Raw genomic sequence first — 22,689 nt, 5'->3', positions numbered from 1 at the left:
TAGACTATTAACTGTTACCTTCATCACAATGCTCAAATGTTTTGCGGCTCCAGACAGATTTATTTATTTATTTTTTGGCCAAAAAATAGTAAAGTCATATTTTGATAGTAAAGGTTGCTGACCCCTGGCCTATACAGACCTGTACTGTACACTGCAGTGCAAACAGCACATGGACTGTGTAGGTTTAAAAGCTTTTATTGTGAAATGACAGGAAGTGCTCCGCTCGCTAGTTTGCTTCGGCTGGTTCATTATGCTCGTAGTCCCAACCAGCGGCTCGTGAAGCAAGACTCCAGACGGGATTATCAGCAGCAGACACTCAGAGAGCTGCTCAGAGAGATTTCTGCCTTTTCTTTTAGTTCTTCTCTGACCGCGTCAACATTTCCCTCCAGACCGACGTGAGTAGAGAGGTGAGCCGTCGATTGAGCCTCCGCAGCGGTGCTCATCATTGACAGCTCCCGTTATTGTAGCTAGTGGGGGGGTATTTTATTATTGGCTAGGAGAAATATGGGATTCCGAAAAACGAATTTCAGGTTTATTAAATCAAATTATTATTTACTATAATCAAAAAAAAATGTAAACATGGTGTATTGATAGAGGCCTGCAATTATTTGTGAGCCAGTCCGGTGCAGGTCGATGTGATCCAGTGAGGTTGTGGCTTATCGCCCTGCTAGCGGTGCTTCTCTGCGGCTACTACTCATGGTTACTGTATATACACACAGCACATTCAGCCAGTCATTCATACAGCCGGCATATAGGCCCCGGGCCCCGGTCTCCGGGCCCCGCCGGGCTGCATTCAGGGGACGCTCTCAGTCCGGTAAATGCGACAGAGTCCGCGCCTACTGTCTGTGTCCTGTCGTAACACAGCGGTGTTTAACATCGACATTCCTGTTCAATATAACGTGTAGTAATTAGTGCTGTGCTCTATTGTTTCCTATAATATGTGATATTCCGTTACAGGCACCGCTACATGACAGTCGGCTCCCGGTACCGTGCACCTGCAAAATGACGCAGTGAACCGAGCCTCCTCACGTGCCGGCACGCTGAGGCGACGTTCACGGGCTGCAGGAATTCCTATAACCGCCGTGGGACTTGGGAGATTTGAAGTCTGACTTCACTTTTTCATTAGTGAGACTTTTCCATCTTTCTTGAGACGTCAGTGCAGGGTGAGTCACAAAGAAAAAGCCCTGGATCTGGTGGCAACTTGGGAGTCTTGCCCAGGGGTACTTTGGCAGCATGGATGAATGAACCTGGGAGGAATGGTATGGACTCTATCCTTCACCTCAAATGGGTAGAATAAAAAGAATCAATGAAAGATGTGGCTCACTCAAGTAGAAATATAGATTTGTGGAATCATTTCTACTGCAGCCTTCATCAGGGCGGAACCTGGAAAGCGGATGTAATGTAAAACACATTATATTATCAGGTCATTGGGTCATCAACACAAACCGCTTTGATCAATCTGACATCATGTTGGAGGGAGCCACCATTACCCCGTGTCTCAGGACTACTGCGGTCTAACAGACATTTTGGTTTCCCCTGTGGGAAAGAACGGAGCAACTGGAGTGCGGTGGTCAGCCGGCACCATGGACTACCACGCCGAGTGCTGCTTCTGCGACCCAGAGGAGGGTCACAGCGGCCCGGATGAGCCGCCGCTCCACAGCATCCACGCGCCCAACCGGATCCGCCCGTCCTCGTACCGAGCCCTGAGGAGCGCTGTGTCCAGTCTGGCCCGCATCGACGACTTCTTTTGTGAGAAGATAGGTTCAGGCTTCTTCTCTGAGGTCTTCAAGGTACGTGACCCTGTCTACTGATCAAGCCACAACCTCTCAGTGGGAGAAGTAAACTTCTGTGGGTTTGTTATTACTGGTCAAAATGTCACACAATCCATGTTGGGTCGAACCTATCAGGCGTTAAACATGCAGAAGTCCAGGCCAGTAATGATCCATTTTCTATAGTTTATTTGGCAGAATATATGGTATGTTTACTTTTGATCAGAACTGCCGCATCTCTCGTCCATCTGTCCATTTATCAAATCACCAAAACCAGTTGTTGCCCATGGGGCCCTGGGGCCCTAGGGCCCGGTTTGCCGGGTTGGTACTCCAGCCTTGCCTGAGCTCATGGTCGTCCTTAAATTGCTTGCCTGTCCGGCTAAATGCGACGATATTGACCTTATTATACTGATCGCGTATATATATATGACATAACAGATCCACATCAAATACAGTGTCTCTGTCTGTGTCATGTTAACATTCAGCCACAGTGGGCTGCTGACACAGTTTTAGAGCCACAGCCTGATGTTACCTTACATCAAAAGATTCCAATGACTTTACATTGAGGTTCACAGATTTTAAATTTGGGGGGAAAAAAGAGAACCCCGGTATGGGATTGGTTCTAGGTATATCAGATGAGTTGAGGTATCAAAATAGTTGCATCTCTATGATAACCAACACAGTCCCAAACCCGAAGATATTCAATTTACAATGATAAAGACACGAGAAAAAACATATTTGAGAAGTTGGAGCCAGAGACTTATTGTAATTTTTGCTTTATAAATGACTTCAACATCAGGTAAAACCTGGCTCATTGTTTGCCACTATGCAATACAGTATCATAGGGCAATGTACTGCATTAGTCAGTCAAATATGTACAAGAGTAAATCCCTGCTAGATTACATTGTGATGAGAATGAATGATTTCATTTGCATGACCCATTCATCATGGAATTATACAGTAATTATCAACAAACCAAAAATTACTATATGTTTACCCACAAGCATCTAACAGCACAATATGTTGGCCAGCTTTGAACAGCCAACATGTACAGTAATGTCCCTGGAGATGTCCAACAATGGAATTTAAGTAAATGCATACACACAGCCTTGCCTAAATACAAATATAAACACAATATACCCCAAACTAATCTACATGTATGCACTGTCAGTTAATGTTAATGTCAGTTCACATATTGTATTGTATAGATTCAGTTCATGAATAAATAATATATAGTCTGAAATCCACACAACCATAAGTTCTTTCTTTTCTTTGGAAAAACAATGTTGAAAAGGTAATTTAAAAGGCCCATCCACAGTTCCACCAGCGTTTGTTACAGGTCATGAAAATGAAATCAATTTAGCTTTAGCGCCTCACTCAGTTCACAATAATCTCAGATCCTCTCTTCTTCATCCATATGCATTGCAGATATTTATCTGTAAAACTACTAGGGCTGGGACGATACACCAATCTCCCGATTCAATACTATCACAATACTTGGGAGCCGATTTGATATGTATTGCGATTCAATATTGCGATTTATTGTGATTTTTGTTAACTTTTTTAACACTAGACCATGGGAAAAAGTTGAATCATACACTTCTAGGGACTTTTACTTTGGAAAATATCTAAATTAATATGGTAAAAATGTTTGATTTTCAGCATGTATGTAGTCAGAGAAGTCAAATATACCGTATCAGTCATTGTCAGGAATTATTTATAAAACAATTTCCAGCAACCCAAAAATCAAAGAATAAAGACATTTCCCTCACAAATTAGTGGTATTTTATTTTTTAATTTATAAGGGACATGTAATGTTTTATACTTCTGGTGAATATAATCCAATCAATCTTATTTCCATAGATGCATTTTGTACATACAGTTCCCTTTGTCAACACCTTATTTTGAAAACCGGACATAGTCACACGTGTATACTTCCTCTAACTTCTCCAAGGTATTCTCTAGCTCTCCCGTCAACTCCGTTTTCTTTATACATCCATGGTCAGCTCCATCGGGGCCGTTTGAATGCATTTAACATAAATGTCAGTATATGGTTGCTCTACAGTTGTAGCGTCGGCCCATTTGACCACGGAGATGAGAGAGACGGCCGGCTGATCGTACGTTACCGCGATACGATAACGTCTCCTGTCCGTGACAGAGTTAGCATGCAGCTTTAGCCGTGATGTCTAGCTCTGCTTTTCCTGTCAATGTGTGAAACCCAAAGTGTAATACTTTACTGGATGTGTAGTGTTTACCACGCTGGATTTAACATGTGAGGGTACAGGTCGTATCCACGCCGACCCAGAAAACTCCGTAGTTTTCTATTTTTTCGTGTCGGCTCACGGCGGCTGCTTGCTGTTTGTTTTGATTGACAGATACGTAACGGGTATGACGTCACGTTACTCGGACTACAACAATAAAAGCTGCAACTTCCTTCTACCTCCACATAGACTCAAATGAAGCAAATATATAGATTCTGGCATTAAAAAATCTATTTCAAAATCGTTAAAAAAGAACCCCTAAAAACTACATTCCCATGAGTCTCAGCTGTACTTTGTGTTTAGTGCTAATTAGCAAACGTTAGCATGCTAACACGATAGTTTTTGTTTTCAATGTAGAAAAAAAGGTCGTCGGCTAAACTTTTCGTCACAATTTTGGTTGACAAAATTTCCACTGAATTAAATACAGTCTGAAATCAGCAATATTAGGATTCATTCAGAAAGTAGTCGGATCAAACGGGTTGATAAAAATACTTCAATGGCAGCTTTCATTACCAAAACAGTGTTGAAGTTAGATACCCCCAGGCCTAGTTCTGAGCAACAACACTGGTGATGATTCCAAGAGAAGCATAATGCACAGAGTGTAACGTGGTTTACCGAGCAGCATAAACAAGTGACTCCTGTAGTTTTGCATCATACTAATGTTGATGTCATTAGTTTTTTACATGCAGTACTTTTGCATCTGAGGAATATTTGTCATACATGTGTGTGTGTGTCGTCTGCTTGTGTGTGTAAGGTGACAGGTCCAACTGTCCAGACTAAGTGTATTACTCTCACACTGTGTGTGCGTGTGTGTGGACATCCTACTTTTTTCTCCTAGGTAACGTTTATGTACGTATGTAAATGATCACCTCCTGCCCACCAAATCAAGTGTCCACACAGCATCCACATGTACCAGTCGTGACCATGTACAGTAAAGGCACGTAAAGTAGTTGTTGGAGAATTTGCTCAGGGTGAGAGTTTACACAAAGTGGATTCCAGTGCACATTCCTCTGCTCTTATCTGAAATAGCCAAAGCTTTACACACTCACACCCAGAAACGCAGACATCAGAAACCAGGGGAGTGGAACATATTTTATGAAACCTCATACTTAAAGTTATTCATTACTTCATATGATTTAAATGATATGAATACTTCTGGTAACATTCAGTAGATACTCTGTTTCATGTGTTTTCCTTTTCTATGCAGATGTGTCCACAAACTGCAAACTAACCCAACTATTTCAAGAACACTAACAGTATAGTCTTCAATCTATTTGTTCTGTTTCTTACATTGTAGATAAGAGAGCTGGCCTCAGATAAGACGGCTCCGGTATGATCTACCACATTTTTTATTGTTACTATTCTAGCGGTAGCATTTAGCTCACAGCACCGCTGTGACACTTTGGGCCCTATCTCACGACTGGTGCAAAGCGGCGCACAGCGCAACTGTCATTGCGAGTTTCAGACCAGCGCAGTTGTCATTTTCACGCCCAGCGCCAACACTGTGTAAGTGGCAAATGCGCTCGCGTTCATCTGGCGAGACTCCGAGGTGCGGCGGGAGCTGCTGCCCGTCCGTGGTGAGAAAGAAAAAAGCTGTAGATGACGGGATTAGAGACAACGTAGTGTAATGTTATACAGACATAACAAGGCTGCTGAATGAGAGAGGCATCCACCGATACGTTACACGGAAACACACCGTGTTAGTAATAAGCCGACCACCTCACGGTACCGCCAGCTGTGAGCTGTGATCTGTTTTTAAAGTCACGCACCTTGGGCGGAGGTCTGCCCTCTCCGAGTGCCATTCTAGTTATCTTTATTATTATTATTTGCCCCTTGCGCCTTACTTTGTGCCCAGATTATGCGCCACTTAACCAACAAAACAAAAAAGTGGAGTTGGACGCGCCCTAAATGCACTTGAATTTACTTGCACTTGCAAAGAAAAAAGAAACTACCAGTACTCCACTGGCCAGGCGTGGGACATGCTGCCTCTAACCCTACCGAGTAGGCTCCTCCTCCATCTCCTCCCTCCAATCGAAGACTGCTTATGGATAGAAAAGGGCAAACGCCCTGAGTTATCTACCAGGCTCACGACCTACTACTACTTCATTCACACACGAGTGGGCGGAGCGGAGAAAAAAATAAATCATCTATCCTGCTATTGTTTTTGATTGATTTCCGATTTAATCGATCGGTAGCAACGTAGTATAGTGTAATACATTCCTTCACTAACAGATGACACCTTAAAGGTTATGTTTACATCAAAAAATATCAATGCATCTATCTGGTACATGTCATATATTTGGCGCACAATATTCCTTGTGTAGTTCTTTTAAAATTTTAAGAAGCAACTGTCAGACACAAAGGACACATTTCTGAAAGGGAGACTACTAAGAAAATAAATGTAGTGAAATTCCAAATGTATTCAAAGCCCCAGTAGGCTAGAGTGTCCGTAGTGCTGAGTGTCTGTGTAGGACGTAACACAAGAGAGATTCACTACACATTGCACTTATTGCTGTTGGACCCAACCCCAGAACCAGTTCATTAGGTTTGTTATTACTGTTAAACTCAGTCTCTGCTGTTTTCCTGTTAACTCGGCGTTGTGTGGGCGTGTACGTGCCTCCTGTCTGCTGCTGGGCCGGTCCTCAGTAAGGGCCCAATGGATTTGTGCAGATCAGGAGGAGTGATGGGAAATCCAGAAAGCCTATTAGTGCTACGCTATTAATACACACACACACACACACACACACACACACACACACACACAGATGCATGTATTTGCAGGTCCAGACACTGGCTGAACTTTGCAGGCACTAATTTCCCGTCAATGACCCATCCAGTCACACATATGACCACAGACCCACTGCACCCTGCAGCTTCACATGTTCAGCACATGTTCATGCACTGTGTCACAGTGATTGTCTACTGTACAGTATAAAGGTTCTCTCTCTTGCTCCACCTCTCATGTGCATGCGCGCACACTCCACACTGCAGAAGAGTTAGTTTAGCTCTGAGAATATCTAGTGAATGTACAGTGGAAGTTTGTGCAGAAATAACTGCTGCAGCTCCTCCAGACCGACGGAGGTTTCCCGTGTCTTGTGCATAGACGGGGCTACGGAGCGAGTTACGTTATCGACTCCGACCAAAACTCCTCCGGTGTCTCCCCTGTTCCTTCTGACCGCGGTCGGGAGGCTGAGGCAGGAAAAGCCAACACTAGGATCAGCAGTGAGTCATGGAGAGACCTTCGTCTGGTCAGCTAACATTACTGCCAAGCAGCTGAAATATAGAGTGATATTGTGGTTTTAGCTGACGTGTGTCGCCTCGCTGTTTTGACCGATGCTCGTTCATGTCTATGTAGAGCGGGCACAAGCACGAGGAACAGGACGCTGACTTTCGTTGACTTAACGGCCACAGGTGTCGCTGTTAACAAGCAATTTCTGATTCTTACATAGAGTCCCTTTAATGTTCAAAAAAACACTTTTACTCTACAACAGTCTGTTTTAAATTAATTTGTGCCAATTGAATGGAAACACAGCTACTGACTCCCTTCATGCGGCTGATGATTTTGTGACTTGTGTCCAGTACAACTCCTACTTGGATTGTTTGAACATTATCAAAACTTCCCAGGAACAATGAAAAAAGATGTAATAAGACTGCACAAAATACAAACAAGTCACCACAACCAGTGAATTTTCCAGTCTGTAGGGATTTTAAAACACCATAAAAAAGTTCAAGTGACAAACCACAACTCAGACTCACTGTTTGTTCGGTACAAAATAATCGCATCTGTTCATTTCTTTCTAAGAATCAGATTTATGTATAGGTCTTTTAGGTATTTTATTAAGATAGATAGTGCTTTCAAGATGAAGCACCACACCTGGATCTCCCGCTGCGTGACTTGCTTTCACACTATAAATCTTCTCTGGTTGTTTTCCAGGTGCAGCATCGGATCACAGGGCAGGTGATGGCGCTGAAAATGAACACGCTGGCTAGCAACAAAGCTAACATGCTACGAGAAGTGCAGCTCATGAACAGGCTTTGCCACCCCAACATACTCAGGTAGGTAATAATGTACTGTATATCTAAGGCTTTATATTGCCAGGTGAGTTTAGATCAATATAATGAGTGTGAATTGTCTTTATACTAAACAGTAAAAACAGCCTTAACAAATACTGCCAATACACCTACAGTGTTAGTCTGGTTTTCAGGGGTCATATGTACTGTTCTACCTTCTAATGGTCCACTAAAGGCAGGGACACACATTACAATTGTCTTGTCGATTATAATTAAGATTTCGAATTTCGAACTTTCGAACTTTGTTGGATCAAGCAACCACTTACATGTTTACCTTCTGATCCCGACCGGCCGTCGATAGCATTTGTGATGGTGACAAATAATAGTTAAAATCTAAATCTAAACAATGCGAGTTACCAAGGCAACCAGCCGTATACTTTAACCAAAACTATAAAAGAAGGGCAGGTCATTACGTCATCATTGTTTTTAACATTGTTCTATTGTTGTCTGGCTGATTGCTTCTTGTAATTCGCTAATTATGTTCTGTGTGTATTTATTTTGTTTTATTGCACATTCTTTTTTATTGTACTCTCAGCATCATTGAAAATGAGGGCATGCCCTCAATGATTCCTCGAGATTTAAATAACGGTTGAATGAATGAAAAAAATCATGTGCCTCTGTGTCCTCCGTTGCTCCTAACGGCATCTGCAAGATTTCACAGACCGGAGGAAAACAACCAATCAGAGCTGATCTGGAGTCTGCCGTCCATCTGCTGTCTTTTATAGTTTCCTTGATAGGAACGCCCACCAGAGAGAACAAAGCCAGGACAGCACAGTGATCAGCTAATCGCTGTATGCTTGTTGCCTATGCGGAGACTGATAGATAGGAAGAATGTGTATTCAAGCCTGGCCAGATGCACTCCAGATGTTTAAAAATGGTATCATAGGTGAATTTTGAGATGATGGAGCGCACAAGGCACAAGATTCCAGTAGGCTAAATCCAAGCACTTTTAATGCCTTAATCATTTTTTTTTTAATCCAGGTACTTGGTGAGACCTGTGGCAACTCTGATTCTAGATTATGGCCAACAGTATTTTAATACTCTCCTCTACTCCCCTCTCCTCAGGTTTCTTGGCGTTTGTGTGCACGAAGGTCAACTCCACGCTCTGACTGAGGTAAAACCATCTGTCTTCTTTTAATAATGTCAGATTTCTTCAGCTTCTTGAAATGTCTAAAGTGTTGTTGTATCTCTTTTTTCTCTTCCATTCTCTGTGGCCTTTCCCTGTTCTCCTTCACCCTGTTTCAAATACCTACGTTTGTACATCTGCATCAAGTAATGTAAAAAATAACTGAAACATCACATTTGTTGATGTCAAATTGAATCTTTCAAAAATGATTTAATGTTGAAATAACTACAGCTAGAGTGCCAATTGGCAGTATGTATCTGCTTTATATCACGATATTTTGGTGTCAATTCGATATGCATTGCGATTTTTAAGTATTGCGAATCTACAAGTATTGCGATTTGATATTATGATTTATTGTGACTTTTTTAACACTATACCATGGGAAAAAGTTGAATCATACACTTCTAGGGACTTTTACTTTGGAAAATATCTTATTTAAAACAATAAGAATGTTTGATTTTCAGCCTGTTTGTAGTCAGAGATGTCCTGAAGTCAAATATATCAGTCATTGTCAGGAGGCGTTATTCATTAAATCCTTTCCAGCAGCCCAAAAATCAAAGAATAAAAATATTTCCCTCACTAATTAGTGGTATTTTCTTTTTAATTTATAAGGGACATATAATGTTTTATACATCTGCTAAATATAATCCAATCAATCTTATTTCCATAGATGTATTTTGTGTCTATACAGTTCCCTTATTTTGAAAACCGGATGTAGTCACACGTGTATACTTCCTCTAACTTCTCCAAGTCCGTGTCTAGCTCTCCCGTCAGCTCCGTTCTCTTTATCCATCCATGGTCAGCTCCATCGGGCCATTTGAATGCATTTAACATAAATGTCAGTATATGGTGCTCTACAGTTGTAGCGTCGGCCCATTTGACCACGGAGATGAGAGTGACCGCCAGCTTGACCGCCGCGTTACCGCGATACGATAACGTCTCCTGTCCATGACAGAGTTAGTATGCAGCTTTAGCCGTGATGTCTAGCTCTGCTTTTCCTGTCAATGTGTGAAACCCAAAGTGTTTCCATCCTTTACTGGATGTGTAGCGTTTACCACGCTTGATTTAACATGTGAGGGTGCAGGTCGTATCCACGCCGACCCTCCAACGTTTTCTACTTTTTCGTTTCGGCTCGCAGCGGCCGGCTGGTTTGATTTGGTTGAAGGATACGGAACGGATGTGACGTCACGTTACTCGGACTACAACAATAAAAGTGGTAACTTCCTTCTACCTCCACATAGACTCAAAAGAAGCAAATATATTGATTCTGGCATTAAAAAATCTATTTCAAAATCGTTAAAAAAAATCTCGATACACAGGTGAATCGACTTTCCCACCCCTACTAGTTACCATGAGGTAACTACTGCTAACTACAGAGGTATAGCTGAACATACCTGTCCCCTCCACCAGAGGACTCTGTTTACTGTAAACTGTGCTGAACAGTTTCATCTGACTCTAATCTGATCAGTTTCTTGGTGGTAAAAACTGAAAACCATGAGCCTCACTGGAACACCAATAAGCCTACGAGAACTAAAACAGGAGCATCTCCTCATAAACCACGTAGGGCTTCAGCAATTCTGCTCATATTACAGTAAAATACATCATGTTAGTAGTCATGGCAACATTCTAAACTGTACTTGTATCTTGCAAATGGTAAAAAAAAATATTTGTGTGCTTGGTATCTTCCTTTGACACACATTATAAATCTGTGTGTATCTGTGTGTATCTGTGTGTGTGCCAGCTGGGCATCACACAGTCATTGTCGCTGACGTGTCGCTGTTTCTCTCTGTAGTATATAAATGGAGGCAACCTGGAGCAGCTGTTGGACAGCGATCTGTACCTGTCGTGGTGCGTCAGGATCGGTCTGTCTCTGGATATCGCCCGAGGGCTGCAGTACCTGCACAACAAGGGCATATTCCACAGAGACCTCACCTCCAAGGTACAGCATACAGGAATAAGATGCATAGTATGTAGCATTGATCCGGGGTGGGAGTCTATTTACAGAAACTAACTTCACCCGCAGACAATACACTTCATAGCGGGGGTGCTCTGAGAAATAGTCAACCCAACACACGTAATCCAGCAAGGCGCTGCAGTGGTCAATCAAATACATGCAAGCACATATTCCCGTTGGATTACTGTTCAGTGTTTTGGCATCTGAGAAGCCTTCAGATTCATGGATCTGTTACTCCAACTGGACTTCCTGTGTTGTATTTCATGTCTCGCCGGTACCTGAACCGCCCCCTCTGCTTTGATTTAAGGCAGGGTAATTTTGGTCTAAAGGCTGGCCCACACTAAAAGATTTTGAAAATCTTAACAGATTTTGAAAATGTGAGAGACTCCACACATAACGACATGTCATTTTAAATGTAACAGTTTTGGTCATATAGTGTGTGGAGAGCAATGATTTGGCCCAAACAGCACACCGCACACTAACAGATTCATTCATCAACAAGTGAATGAGTCCCGACTAACAAAAACAAAAATCTCGCAAAATCTCTCGCCATCAAATGTGACTTTAGTTTAAATAAACATGGAGGACGACGGGCAGGAAGAATTAGCGATGTTAGTTTTTACTCTGTACTGAAAATTCACAAAGGATGGATGGATGAAGTCATGGAGACACGTCAAATAAACATGACAAAACTACTACTTTATGCTTTGCGTTTTGCATTAGCTAATGCATTAGACGCGGCCGCAATGATGGCGGTGATTGTCCTTCCTTCTTCAGTCAGCTTGGTTCTCTATTGACTGTCGTTCTTTCCCACGTGACTGCGTCATCTGCTGTCCTCGGGGTTCCCCACACACACAACAGGATATCAGATCGTAAATACTGAACATGATTAATATTTACTATTTGAGATCGGAGTGGCGAGGATGGACTTTTTTTGAGCCGGTCGGGGATGTAAAAAACACTCTCAACATACCTCACACCACAGGAACATCTGGAAAGATCATCTTTAGAACCGTCAAACAATCAGGGCTTTGCTGACGATCGTCGGGAGGAATCAGACCCAAAATCTGCTTGATTCTCGTGTAGTGTGTGCCCCGCATAAGGCCTTGTTCAGACTGCCAGCCCAAATCCGTTTTTTGGAATATCCAGATTGTATCCAGATTAATTTTAGAAAGTCTGGAAAGCAAAAAAAACAACAAAAAAATGGGATTTTTGCAAATTGCATCCAAACCACATTTGGAGGTGGTTTGAAATGCGTTTCCAATCTACAGATGTGTCTCAGTCCAGATGCTCTGGCCGCTCAAATACGTCCCGAGGACGAGGGCAGAGGGCTCATGTTACACAATGATTTATTTCATCAAACCTGGACAAATAAAACCAAAAACTAACTGCATGGCTAGACTAGAGGTCATACTAGAGGTAATACTAGAGGTTATACTAGAGGTCAGACTAGAGGTAATACTAGAGGTCATACTAGAGGTCATACTAGAGGTCAGACTAGAGGTCAGACTAGAGGTCAGACTAGAGGTCAGACTAGAGGTCAGACTAGAGGTCAGTGAGAAAATGAGTTTTTTGTCCATTTTAATTAAGGCCCATTTTTGCCAATAGTTGTTGGTAAATCTCACCTCTGGACTCTTTTCCTGTGCAGAACTGTCTGGTTCGCTGTGATAACGGCATGTTCACGGCTGTGGTGGGAGACTTCGGCCTGGCAGAGAAGATCCCTGATTACAGGTCAGTGGGGTGAAATCCAGAATCGTGATGTCTTTTCCTCTGCTGTAGTCTAATGACAAACCCTTCACGAAAGAAAGAATTGTAGTCACACGATGTCCTTCTGATGTCACTCAGCTAGTCTGTGAGCCTTACGGTACGTGTCCACATTGGCGTTTTTTATTGCGAGGGATCGCCTCGCTTCCCAGCATCAGACGCTTGATGGGCTGCCACTAGAGGCAGGCAGGAGGCACCTGATTGGATGAACGCTTTCCCTCCAAGGGCTGCTGCTCCCAGCTTTCAAACCGGAACCAACATGGCTGCTCGTTTGGAAACTTCCTTTTCTTATATCACGAAAAGAGTTCACCGAAATGGGTTTCTGAAAACATTTTATGCGAGAAATAATCCATGCACTTGATCATCTGTCTTTATTTTGGATCGACAACAGTTAGTTTAAAAGTTTCTCGGGAGTTTCCAGAGACGGCGAGTCGCGTCGGACGCCCGTGATTTGCATAAAGTATCCTAGACCTCAACTTAATGCAAATGAGGAGCAGCCAAGGTGACGCCCCGTCTCTCGAATCACGCCGCCACGCTACCAGAATGCATTGCGCGGCTGCCTTACATAGACAATGAATGGGAAGCGTGGAAAGGACGGAGGCTGTGGACACGTACCATTACAGTATGTGCAACCACAGCTGGTAGAGACTGAGTAATAGATGAGTAACTGTTAGTTATTTGTCAATAAGACATGTCTAACTCAAATGGGCAAAGGAGCCAGTATAAATCTGTGTCAGTATTAGAGGTTATTTATGCTTGGTGTCACAGGTCAGTCTTTAACCCATCTCAGTCTGTCTTTTGTGCATTATATGTCGATGAATTACTCCTTGTGCAGAACCAGGTCCTCATCTGACACCGAAGATGAGAACATTCTTTCATTAGTTAGGGAAAGGGCTCTTTTTTTTTTAATAATTCTATAAATTAATGAGGTAATTATTGGCACAGAGGTGTCGCTAATATTTTGTTCTCTGTGGGAACGGGCATGGAAAAGAATCAATATAATATGAACATTACAAGCTCAACAAATACGTGTTGTAGGGCTGTTGCTTTGCATTGCATTAGGTTGTATACCGTGGTGGAGAGTATACAAAATAGTATGTAAATGAATAAAATCACAGCATTAGCTCGTAGCAGATTCCGTCTTGTGTAGCAACTCTGAATGAGCAGCTGACTTCACAGGAAACCTTGCTTTCTTTGCAGTGATGATATTGGTGGGAAGCAGCCTCTGGCCATCGTGGGCTCCCCCTACTGGATGGCCCCTGAAGTTCTGAGAGGGGAGCTGTATGATGAGAAGGTAAACCTGCACAGCTCATACAAATACCCACTGGGCTACAATACAGTGTTAACCCTCTGAGACCCACAACAGACCCGTTTCTGTGTTTTTTAGGGGGGGGGGGGAGGGGGGGGGCTAGGGGGGTTTTCGGGGGAGATAGCAGGTCAGCAGTAGCCGCACATAGAAGTGGTGTACATCATCTGAAAGCTGGGAAAAATAAACAGAAATAAACTTGAATTAATTAACTATTTAAATGACGGCCATCCCCATGCTCTATTATCTCTCATAACTTGTTGCAGCAATTTTTGGTTGATACTATTTGTTACACAGATTTGGTGCTAAATTTAACCCCTTTTTTTTATTTCCCCTCGGGCATTAATAAAGAGCTTGTCTTCTTCTTCTTCTTCTTTCTTTTTTTACCAATCGAGAATTGATAAAAATTACCAATAATCCGTCCAAAATACCACATTAAGACACCGAGACCTCGAGGAACACCATAGAAAAAGTCATGCTGCGATTTGGGATAAAAAACTTTTGACATTTGGAGATTTCTGCAAGAAATTTCTGCCTTTTTTGGCGATTGGATGGCGAGCACTTCTGTTGTGTAAACTGCTCAGAAACCCCCTTATTGTCAATCTAGCTAGAAAAGCCATCCATTCTCTGAATGCGCTAGGTCTTTAGTTTGTGGCTGTGAAGTTTCATGAGGCTGTGATTATCTTAGAGGTCACCACAGGTCATTTTATACAGTGAGGTCATGTTTCAAAAAATGGTCTCACTACAATGAAATGGCTACTATGGGGACTAACATCATCACACATTGATACAGTTGGACTCATTGGAACCACAAGAGTCTCAGCTTTACAGTGATACCCAATTTAAAGCACTTGAACTTTTGAAATAAAAAATAACTAAGGGTACAAGAAAATATTCATACACATGAGTATCGCAATATAATGTTTTGTGATACTGTATCGACTCTCAAAAACACTGTATTGATTTTTAACTAATAGTTTGCATGCAAAAACTTGTGGCAGACAATGGCTCAGATTGCACAAAGTAGTGCTATGATGTTGGATTTTACAGGAACTGTGATAAATACAAATGCAGATCCCACTGTTCTGATTGGACCATAAAGTAATCTGTTTTTTACTCAGATTTTATGCAAATGGAGGTGTGTTCTTTATACCATGACAATCTATGGTGCTTATAGTGACTGATAACGCCTATTGAATGACCCGATAACAGTCGAATCGGGTGCTAGTTTGAACTAACCTATGTGTGTATGTGTCAGCATTAACATGTTCTCCTCTGCTCAGGTGGATGTGTTTGCATACGGCATCATCCTGTGTGAGATCATTGCCAGGATTGAAGCTGATCCTGACTTCTTACCCAGGACAGAGGTAGCATTCACACCTATGATTTAGTCTGGTCGTGTAGTGAAGTAAAGGAGTGATTTGTCTCTCCCTCACAGACAGTAACATGTTGCTACTTTTACATTTTGTGGTGGGAAGAATAATATTTCCTATGTGCGTGCGTGTTTAGGACTTTGGCCTGGATGTGGATGCGTTTGAGAACATGATTGGGGATTGTCCAGCTGCATTCTTTAGCCTCGCTGTCACCTGCTGTAATGTAAGTACACACACACACACACACACACACACACACACACACTGTCTCATTTTTTATAACCCATAAGGTTGCAAACCATTTTCAGTCATGGACAGTTGGACCTCTCTGAGCCGGTGTGTCTTTGTTAACAGCATATTACTAAGTGCTCTAAATGAATGATGCTGAGATGCTCATTCTTGATATGTGAGTCTTTGTGTTGTTTTCAGATGAGTGCAGAGAGGCGTCCCTCGTTCTCTGACATCGTCTTCACATTGGAGGGCATGGGGAGAGAAGAAGAGAGACAGAAGCCCATTGCACTTGGTAAGAAGGATCTACATATATTTATATTTATATTTTTAAATGTCTTCATCAAATGTAAAAGCCATGTGGCTTTTACAGCACTATCGATATGGGTGCTTCCTAGGGATGTTAATAATTGACCATTTAACCGTTAACCGACATTAAGCATTTCAAACGATTAACGCTATCGGTTAAAACGGTTAAAAGAAATATTAATAATGAATTAAAAAGCTGAGCGAAACTCAGAGGAGCGGCCCGTCGCTTAAAGGAGAAAAGCTGGTCCACCTTAACAGCCCACCTTAAGAGAGTCTGAGCCGGAGTTGCAGACACAGGAAGTTGGCTTGGGTCTTGAGTGGAGCACAGAGCGGAGGAGTTGTAGCCTCGTATTATTTATTCACCGACAAATAAACTGCACACACTGTCTGCTACACCTACGTTCACAGCTAGAACGCCACCGACAAACCCCCACACTCACCGCCGCCACACACACACGGCCTGTCGGACACTCGCGAAAGTTACGCCGCGCTGACAGACAGACTGTATGTGTGTGGCATGAAGCCACCGGCAAAGCTAGAGCTGCTAACGTAGCACAAACACTATACACTACACAATAATACAGCAATTATAAAGATCATAAACATTTGAATGTAAAACGACTCGTTGAAATCGGTTGAGAAATGTAGACGTTATAGTGCTTTTTATCCAGAAAAACGGCAGCTCCCCCGTTCACTTGTATAGGGTTACAGGCCAGTCTTGCCCTGTCCAATATGGCGCCCACGTTGACGTACGATCCAGGAGTCAATGCGGCGTCTATGCATATATGTCTACAGCTTCCAACACGTGATGAAATTCCATGACTGCCACAACTGTCAGAGATAAGTTTCTCCTCTCAAGATTCTCATGGAGATTCGCTTACTCCAAGGCATGATCTTTTGACATCGCAACAATCCAGCTGCCCTGCAAGGTTAACATTCCCTGACACTTGCTCATTTTCCATTTCACTGATACGTCTTTCTCCCTTTCTTCCCTTGCTCAGAGCCAGTGGCGGTAGACGTCAGCCCGTACCGGCGCCGCAGCTCTCCTTGTCACCTCGGTGACCGCAGCCAGCAACGGCAAGGCTTGGCGAGGAGCCAGTCGGACATGTTACCCCCGGCAACCCTGACCCCTCCTCTCCTCGGGACCCCTGTGCGGGTCAACCCCTTCTCTCTGAGACAGGACCTGAATGGGGGGCGGTGTAAACTCTTAGACACACCCAGCAAGTCCGTCATCTCCCTGACCTTCACCCTCCCGGCGCTTCGCGACCCGCGTTCCTCCCCCCACCTTCTCGGAGGGATGCCGGGGACGCGAGCACTGTCGAGGAGATGCCAGTCGCTCCCCTGTACTCCAGAGCTCAGCCGGACTGTAGCCTCGCCACGAGACACGGGGGAGAAGGAGGAGGATGTCAGAGTGGCGATTAGAGGAGGGACAGCGGACGATGTGGAGGACAACATGAGGAAGAATACAGGGGTGTCAGAGAAGGCAGATGAAAGGTTGCAGGTCGAGGATATAACTGAGAAAAGAGAGTTGTTAAAGGTGGAGGATGGGATGGGAGAAGATTCAGGTCTTCCTGTGGAGCTGGAGATGGTGTCTCTGGAGCGGTTAGAGGAAGAAGAGGAGGAGGAGGAGGAGAGTGTCTTTCTAACAGAACCCATGGACTGTACCAAGTCTCCTGAGCCAGCAGAGAGAGTCATGGACTCCACTCCTCGAAGACCCCTGCTCACCTCCTCTTCCTCGTCCTCCTTACAGACCAATGGCTGGCGACTTCCCATCTCCAACGGACCGCCCTCCTTGCCTGCTCTGCCCAGACTGGACAACAACAACGGCTCGGCTCTTGTAATTGGCCAGCAGGTGCAGTGGGGTGGAGGAGGGCGTGCTAATGGTTACAGCGGAGCCCAGGTCCAGTCCTCTGACCCCAGTGGCCCCTCTGAGCAGGATGAGGTGGTTTCCTGTCCGGGCTGCTGTCTGGTGGGTCTGAGTTTTCCCTCCATGTGCCTCCGTGGCTCAGCTGCCGTGCCTGCCCCCCGCCGAAGGGCTTCGTTACCACGGCAGCGACCCTACCGGAACCTCAACGGTACCATAACTGGTGGCAGCGTTTCTTCGTCAACAACAGCCGCCACAGCAACCAAAGCTCTGCTGTGTCGCAGCACAAATGGACTAGCAGTGGGTGGGCCCTCAGTGCCATGTGAGCCCGGCCGATCCCTGCCGGAGGCCCAGACATAAACCTGCTGGTGGGGGTTTGGTTGTGAACTTGTGACACGCACCAGCACTAAACGTTAGCGGACAAACTCAGCAACACTAAATGTTGCTATGCTAATACAGAGAACCCAATACTGACCCCCAGCATCTGAGATGTGTTGTTCTGTGCAGTCAACAGCAAACAGTAGTAGTTGGTGATTAGAGAGCCACATGGTGGGCTGGTGGATTTAACCCAACAGGTCACTGTGACAGTGAAGAATGTGGAGGTGTAACGCAGGCAGAGTACAGCTGAACCCAACAGGGTCCAGACAAAGTGGTGAACTGAACACTGATCAGTCAGGGCCAACAACACGTCACTGCTGGTCCAAACAGAGGAGCTAGTCTGACTTGCAGTGATGCATGCCCCTTCTCTGCTGAACCAAATCCAACTCAGTCAGTCTCTGACTCAGTCTGTCTCAGTCTGACTCAGTCTGTCTCAGTCTGTCTCTGTCTCAGTCCGTCTCAGTCTGTCACAGTCTGACTCCGTCTGTCTCAGTCTCAGTCTGTCTCTGTCTCAGTCTGACTCTGACTCAGTCTGTCTCAGTCTGACTCAGTCTGTCTCAGTCTGACTCAGTCCGTCTCAGTCTGTCACAGTCTGACTCAGTCTGTCTCAGTCTCAGTCTGTCTCTGTCTCAGTCTGACTCAGTCTCAGTCCGTCTCTGTCTCAGTCTGTCTCTAACTCAGTCTGTCTCTGACTCAGTCTGTCTCTGACTCAGTCTTTCTCTGACTCAGTCTGACTCAGTCTGAGTCAGAGACAGAAGTGTGAAGTGTGTGGCTCATTTAACAAGCTAAATTAAAGTATACTTGCGGTTTATTACAACTGGGGTCTTATTTTCATAGTTACGGCCATCATTTCTGTTAGTAATAATAACATTGCACTCTCCAAGTTAATACATCTATTGCACGTCTGTCCGTCCTGGAAGAGGGATCCCTCCTCTGTTGCTCTTCCTGAGGCTTCTTCCATCGTTTCGCCCTGTTAAAAGGGGTTATTTTGGTGGGGAGTTTTTCCTTATCCGATGAGAGGGTCGTACTGTAAAGGACAGAGGGTGTCCTATCCTGTACAGATTTAAAGCCCCCTGAAGCAAATTTGTGATTCATGATATTGAGCTGTACACATGAAATTGACGATGTGACGATTAAAAAGAAGTCAGATCAGGCAAGCAGCCCTGAGGTTTGTCAAACTGATTTGGAAGGACAGTAACATAATGACCCAGCAATTCTCAGCAATTACTAGATATATAAATGATGGCCCAAACTACGAAAATAAGTAAATAAGACCGAGATTATCTTTTAATCTGTACAGTACTTTTTGGTAATGCTGGTGGGGGAAGAACATTTTGTATTTCATTGTCCCTCCCTTTATGGAGGAAGTTTAGGAGAAATTAAAAAAAACAACTTGTGTTTTGCATGGCAGCACTGGCAATGTCCCTCTGCAAGCCCACTACTGATGGAAACACTGCACTGTGTGAACAGTAATGCACAGTTTGGCTGCAGGTCCATAACCATACGTGAAACACTGTTTTTGATTATATTTAATTGATTAACAGTAGCTACCAGGGCAATATTTATAACATTAATAAAGATGATTTACTTCCTACATTTTATAGCAGTTGACCTGCATGTGTGTGTGTGCGTGTGTGTGTGTGTGTGTGTGTGTGAGAGAGAGAGAGAGAGAGAAGTTGATATGTGTTGCTTTGGGAGACTTAAAGGTCCCGTATTGTAAAAAGTGAGATTTTCATGTCTTTTTTTTATTCTAAAGCAGGTTTAAGTGCTATACAAATACTGTGAAAGTATTGAAATGCTCAATCCACGGACAAATACACACAGCCCGTATTCAGAAAACTCTGCCTTTAAAACGAGCCGTCAGGATTTCTTGTAATTTTGTGATGTCACAAATATACAATATTTAGACCATTTCACTATTTTAAACGTAAACCTTCTAAATGTGTCCCAGTTAATTTCCTGTTACAGTGTATGTGAATGGTTGCGTCCGAGATTCCACACTAACATGCTTTTTAGTACGCTAAAACTTAGATATTTTAGTATGTCCGAAACCTTAGTATGGAACCAAGAGTACGCGAATCGCATACCATTTCCGGTGAAATATTACAGTACGCAACCCTGGACACTACGGCAGCATAAATATCCCACAATGCAATGCGGTAGTTACGGACACGTTCATAACGGACGTTTATAACGCTTCGATTTAACTGTAAGTATAAGATTACACTTTGCGAGGCGTAATATACATTTTAAATTAATTCAGACTTTGATTATCGTAAAATTGTCATTTTGGTCACATGAGGTTACCATGGTTACACGTCTCCAACCGGCATGGAGGCTTTCAGGAAGCAACGGCGTAAATTACTGCTCAGTGCGTCCAAAGAGATCCACTGTTTATTCACACAAAAGTATGTCGAACAATAGAACACAAATTGAGTAATGTAGTGCATAGTATGCGATTTCGGACGAAGCCAACGACATCAGCTGACAGGAAGTAAACATTGACCCAAGCTGTTGCCTAGCAATGCAATTCCATCGACGTGTACTAAAACGGAGCGTTTCAGACAGAGGGTAAATACTGGTATATTCAGGCAGATGGTGTGAGAAAAATAATTTTGTTTTTTTAACATTACAGGATGTAAACATGTTCTAGTAGAAACATAAAGTATGAACCTGAAAATGAGCATGATATGAGTCATTTAAAGGAAGAAACTCTTCCTGGGTTTGTCATGTAAATTCTTTATTTTTTGCACTTCAGTTTGCAGCACTTTGCATTGAGACACCAGGCTTTTACTCAACGGTGCTTTATTTAAATCTGTGCTACTGGTGTTTTATATGTGTGTGTGTGTGTTTGTGTGCTTCTGGCCTAACAAACTACACACACCATTCATCCATTGACATCTACTCCCCCCCCCTCACATGTATCTCATGTGTGTACATGTGCATTTTAATTACACTGTTCTAACTTAAAAAGTGGTATGTGAAGAAGGTATGCATATTTATTGTACAGATCATTCCACACACTGTGTGTGTACGTGCTTTTGAGCGAAGGGTAGAGAGATGGATATACTCGCAGGGTAACTTTTATCCCGTTGTTTCTGATGTTAAATCATGGTTCTCGCTTCATTTCTATGTTCTGTTCTTCTATACAGCTAGAAACCTGCGTGCAATAATCTGGTAATAAACAAATATGGTTGTGCATAACCCTCTATGCTGTTTTTCTTTTCTTTTTTTAGCATTTACTAAATAGTTGAGGTGAAAGAGCACTGCCCTGAGGTGGGGTGGAGTGGGATTTTTACTTGTAAAAATGATTAGTTAAAGCTGCAGTGGGTAGAAATGGAGCAAATATGATTTAAAAAAGGTTAATGTTATAAAACGGTCACTATATCCTGACAGTAGTGCATGAGACAGATAATCTGAAAAAAATCATGTGCCTCTGTGTCCTCCGGTGCTCCTAATGGCATCTGCAAAATTTCACAGACTGTGGGAAAACGGAGCTGATCTGGAGTCTGGAGTCTGCCGTCCAGCTGCCGTCTATGAGCCGGCTGTCAATCACTGACAAACTCCGACCAAACGGTCAAACTAGGCAGCGCTGATCAAATACAGTGTCGGCGTTAGGGGTGGGCCTTGGGGTTCCAGGCCCGTCCAAAAAGGTCACTGTGCCCCCTCAGCTGAATTCTCTCCTGACAAAAAAACTAAACTGAAATACGTCTACAGCTCTAAGTAAAGTTTAAGTCATACAATTTGGTAATGGAAGGACTTAACACTGCAAAGCAAAATAAAGCACAAAACATAGCTACATTTAGGAAACAACTACGACATGTACTTGGGCTTGATTACATTGTTTTCTATCTGAGTGTTCCAACTGGCTTCGAATGTTTTGAGATGAGCTTTTGTCGGACGCCCCGCTTTTATTTTTTCCTGTCACTCGCATTGAGAGCGCTGCAACATGGACAAGGAACGGCTGATTAGTTTAGAAAAAATGAGCCGTCAGGGCCGCCGATAGAGGGGAGAAAACCGGGTCAATTGTCCTGGATGTAGATGAGGATATTAACTTGATTATTGTCACATTGAGCACGAGCATTGACGCTCGCAGTTATGTGCAGTTATTTCACTAGTGAAACTTTATTACGAGCTACCTGTCAAAAAAATATAACAGCCACCTCACTCATAATACTACTGCAAACTAATGGTTAAAACAAAACACACAGCACAAAAGTGACAGCTATTAAGGTGAGTTAAGGTGAGCCCCACACTGGTCAAGAACCATTCATGATACTTCATCA

At 43.4% G+C, this 22,689-nt stretch overlaps 1 protein-coding gene across 2 annotated transcripts; it reads left to right on the top strand.

Moving 5' to 3' along the window:
• The first annotated feature begins 221 nt into the window (after positions 1–221).
• On the top strand, positions 222–18,920 carry LOC119485999 (dual specificity testis-specific protein kinase 2-like). Of its 2 annotated transcripts, none has more exons than XM_037765873.1 (11): positions 222–395; positions 958–1,790; positions 7,965–8,086; positions 9,167–9,215; positions 11,020–11,166; positions 12,830–12,912; positions 14,146–14,239; positions 15,535–15,618; positions 15,761–15,847; positions 16,054–16,147; positions 17,163–18,920. In XM_037765873.1, exons 2-11 carry the CDS (start codon positions 1,584–1,586, stop codon positions 18,383–18,385), a joined length of 2,190 nt encoding a protein of 729 aa, XP_037621801.1. In that variant the 5' UTR covers positions 222–395; positions 958–1,583; the 3' UTR covers positions 18,386–18,920. The 2 variants fall into 2 exon arrangements, with proteins under 2 accessions (XP_037621801.1, XP_037621800.1); XM_037765872.1 differs by having other exon boundaries at positions 222–407.
• The last annotated feature ends 3,769 nt before the right edge of the window (positions 18,921–22,689 follow it).

Source organism: Sebastes umbrosus, chromosome 3 (genome assembly GCF_015220745.1).
Source record: "Sebastes umbrosus isolate fSebUmb1 chromosome 3, fSebUmb1.pri, whole genome shotgun sequence".
Classification (NCBI taxonomy): domain Eukaryota; kingdom Metazoa; phylum Chordata; class Actinopteri; order Perciformes; family Sebastidae; genus Sebastes; species Sebastes umbrosus.
Note: the sequence above shows the minus strand (reverse complement) of the source record. Positions and strands in the feature narration are given on the sequence as shown.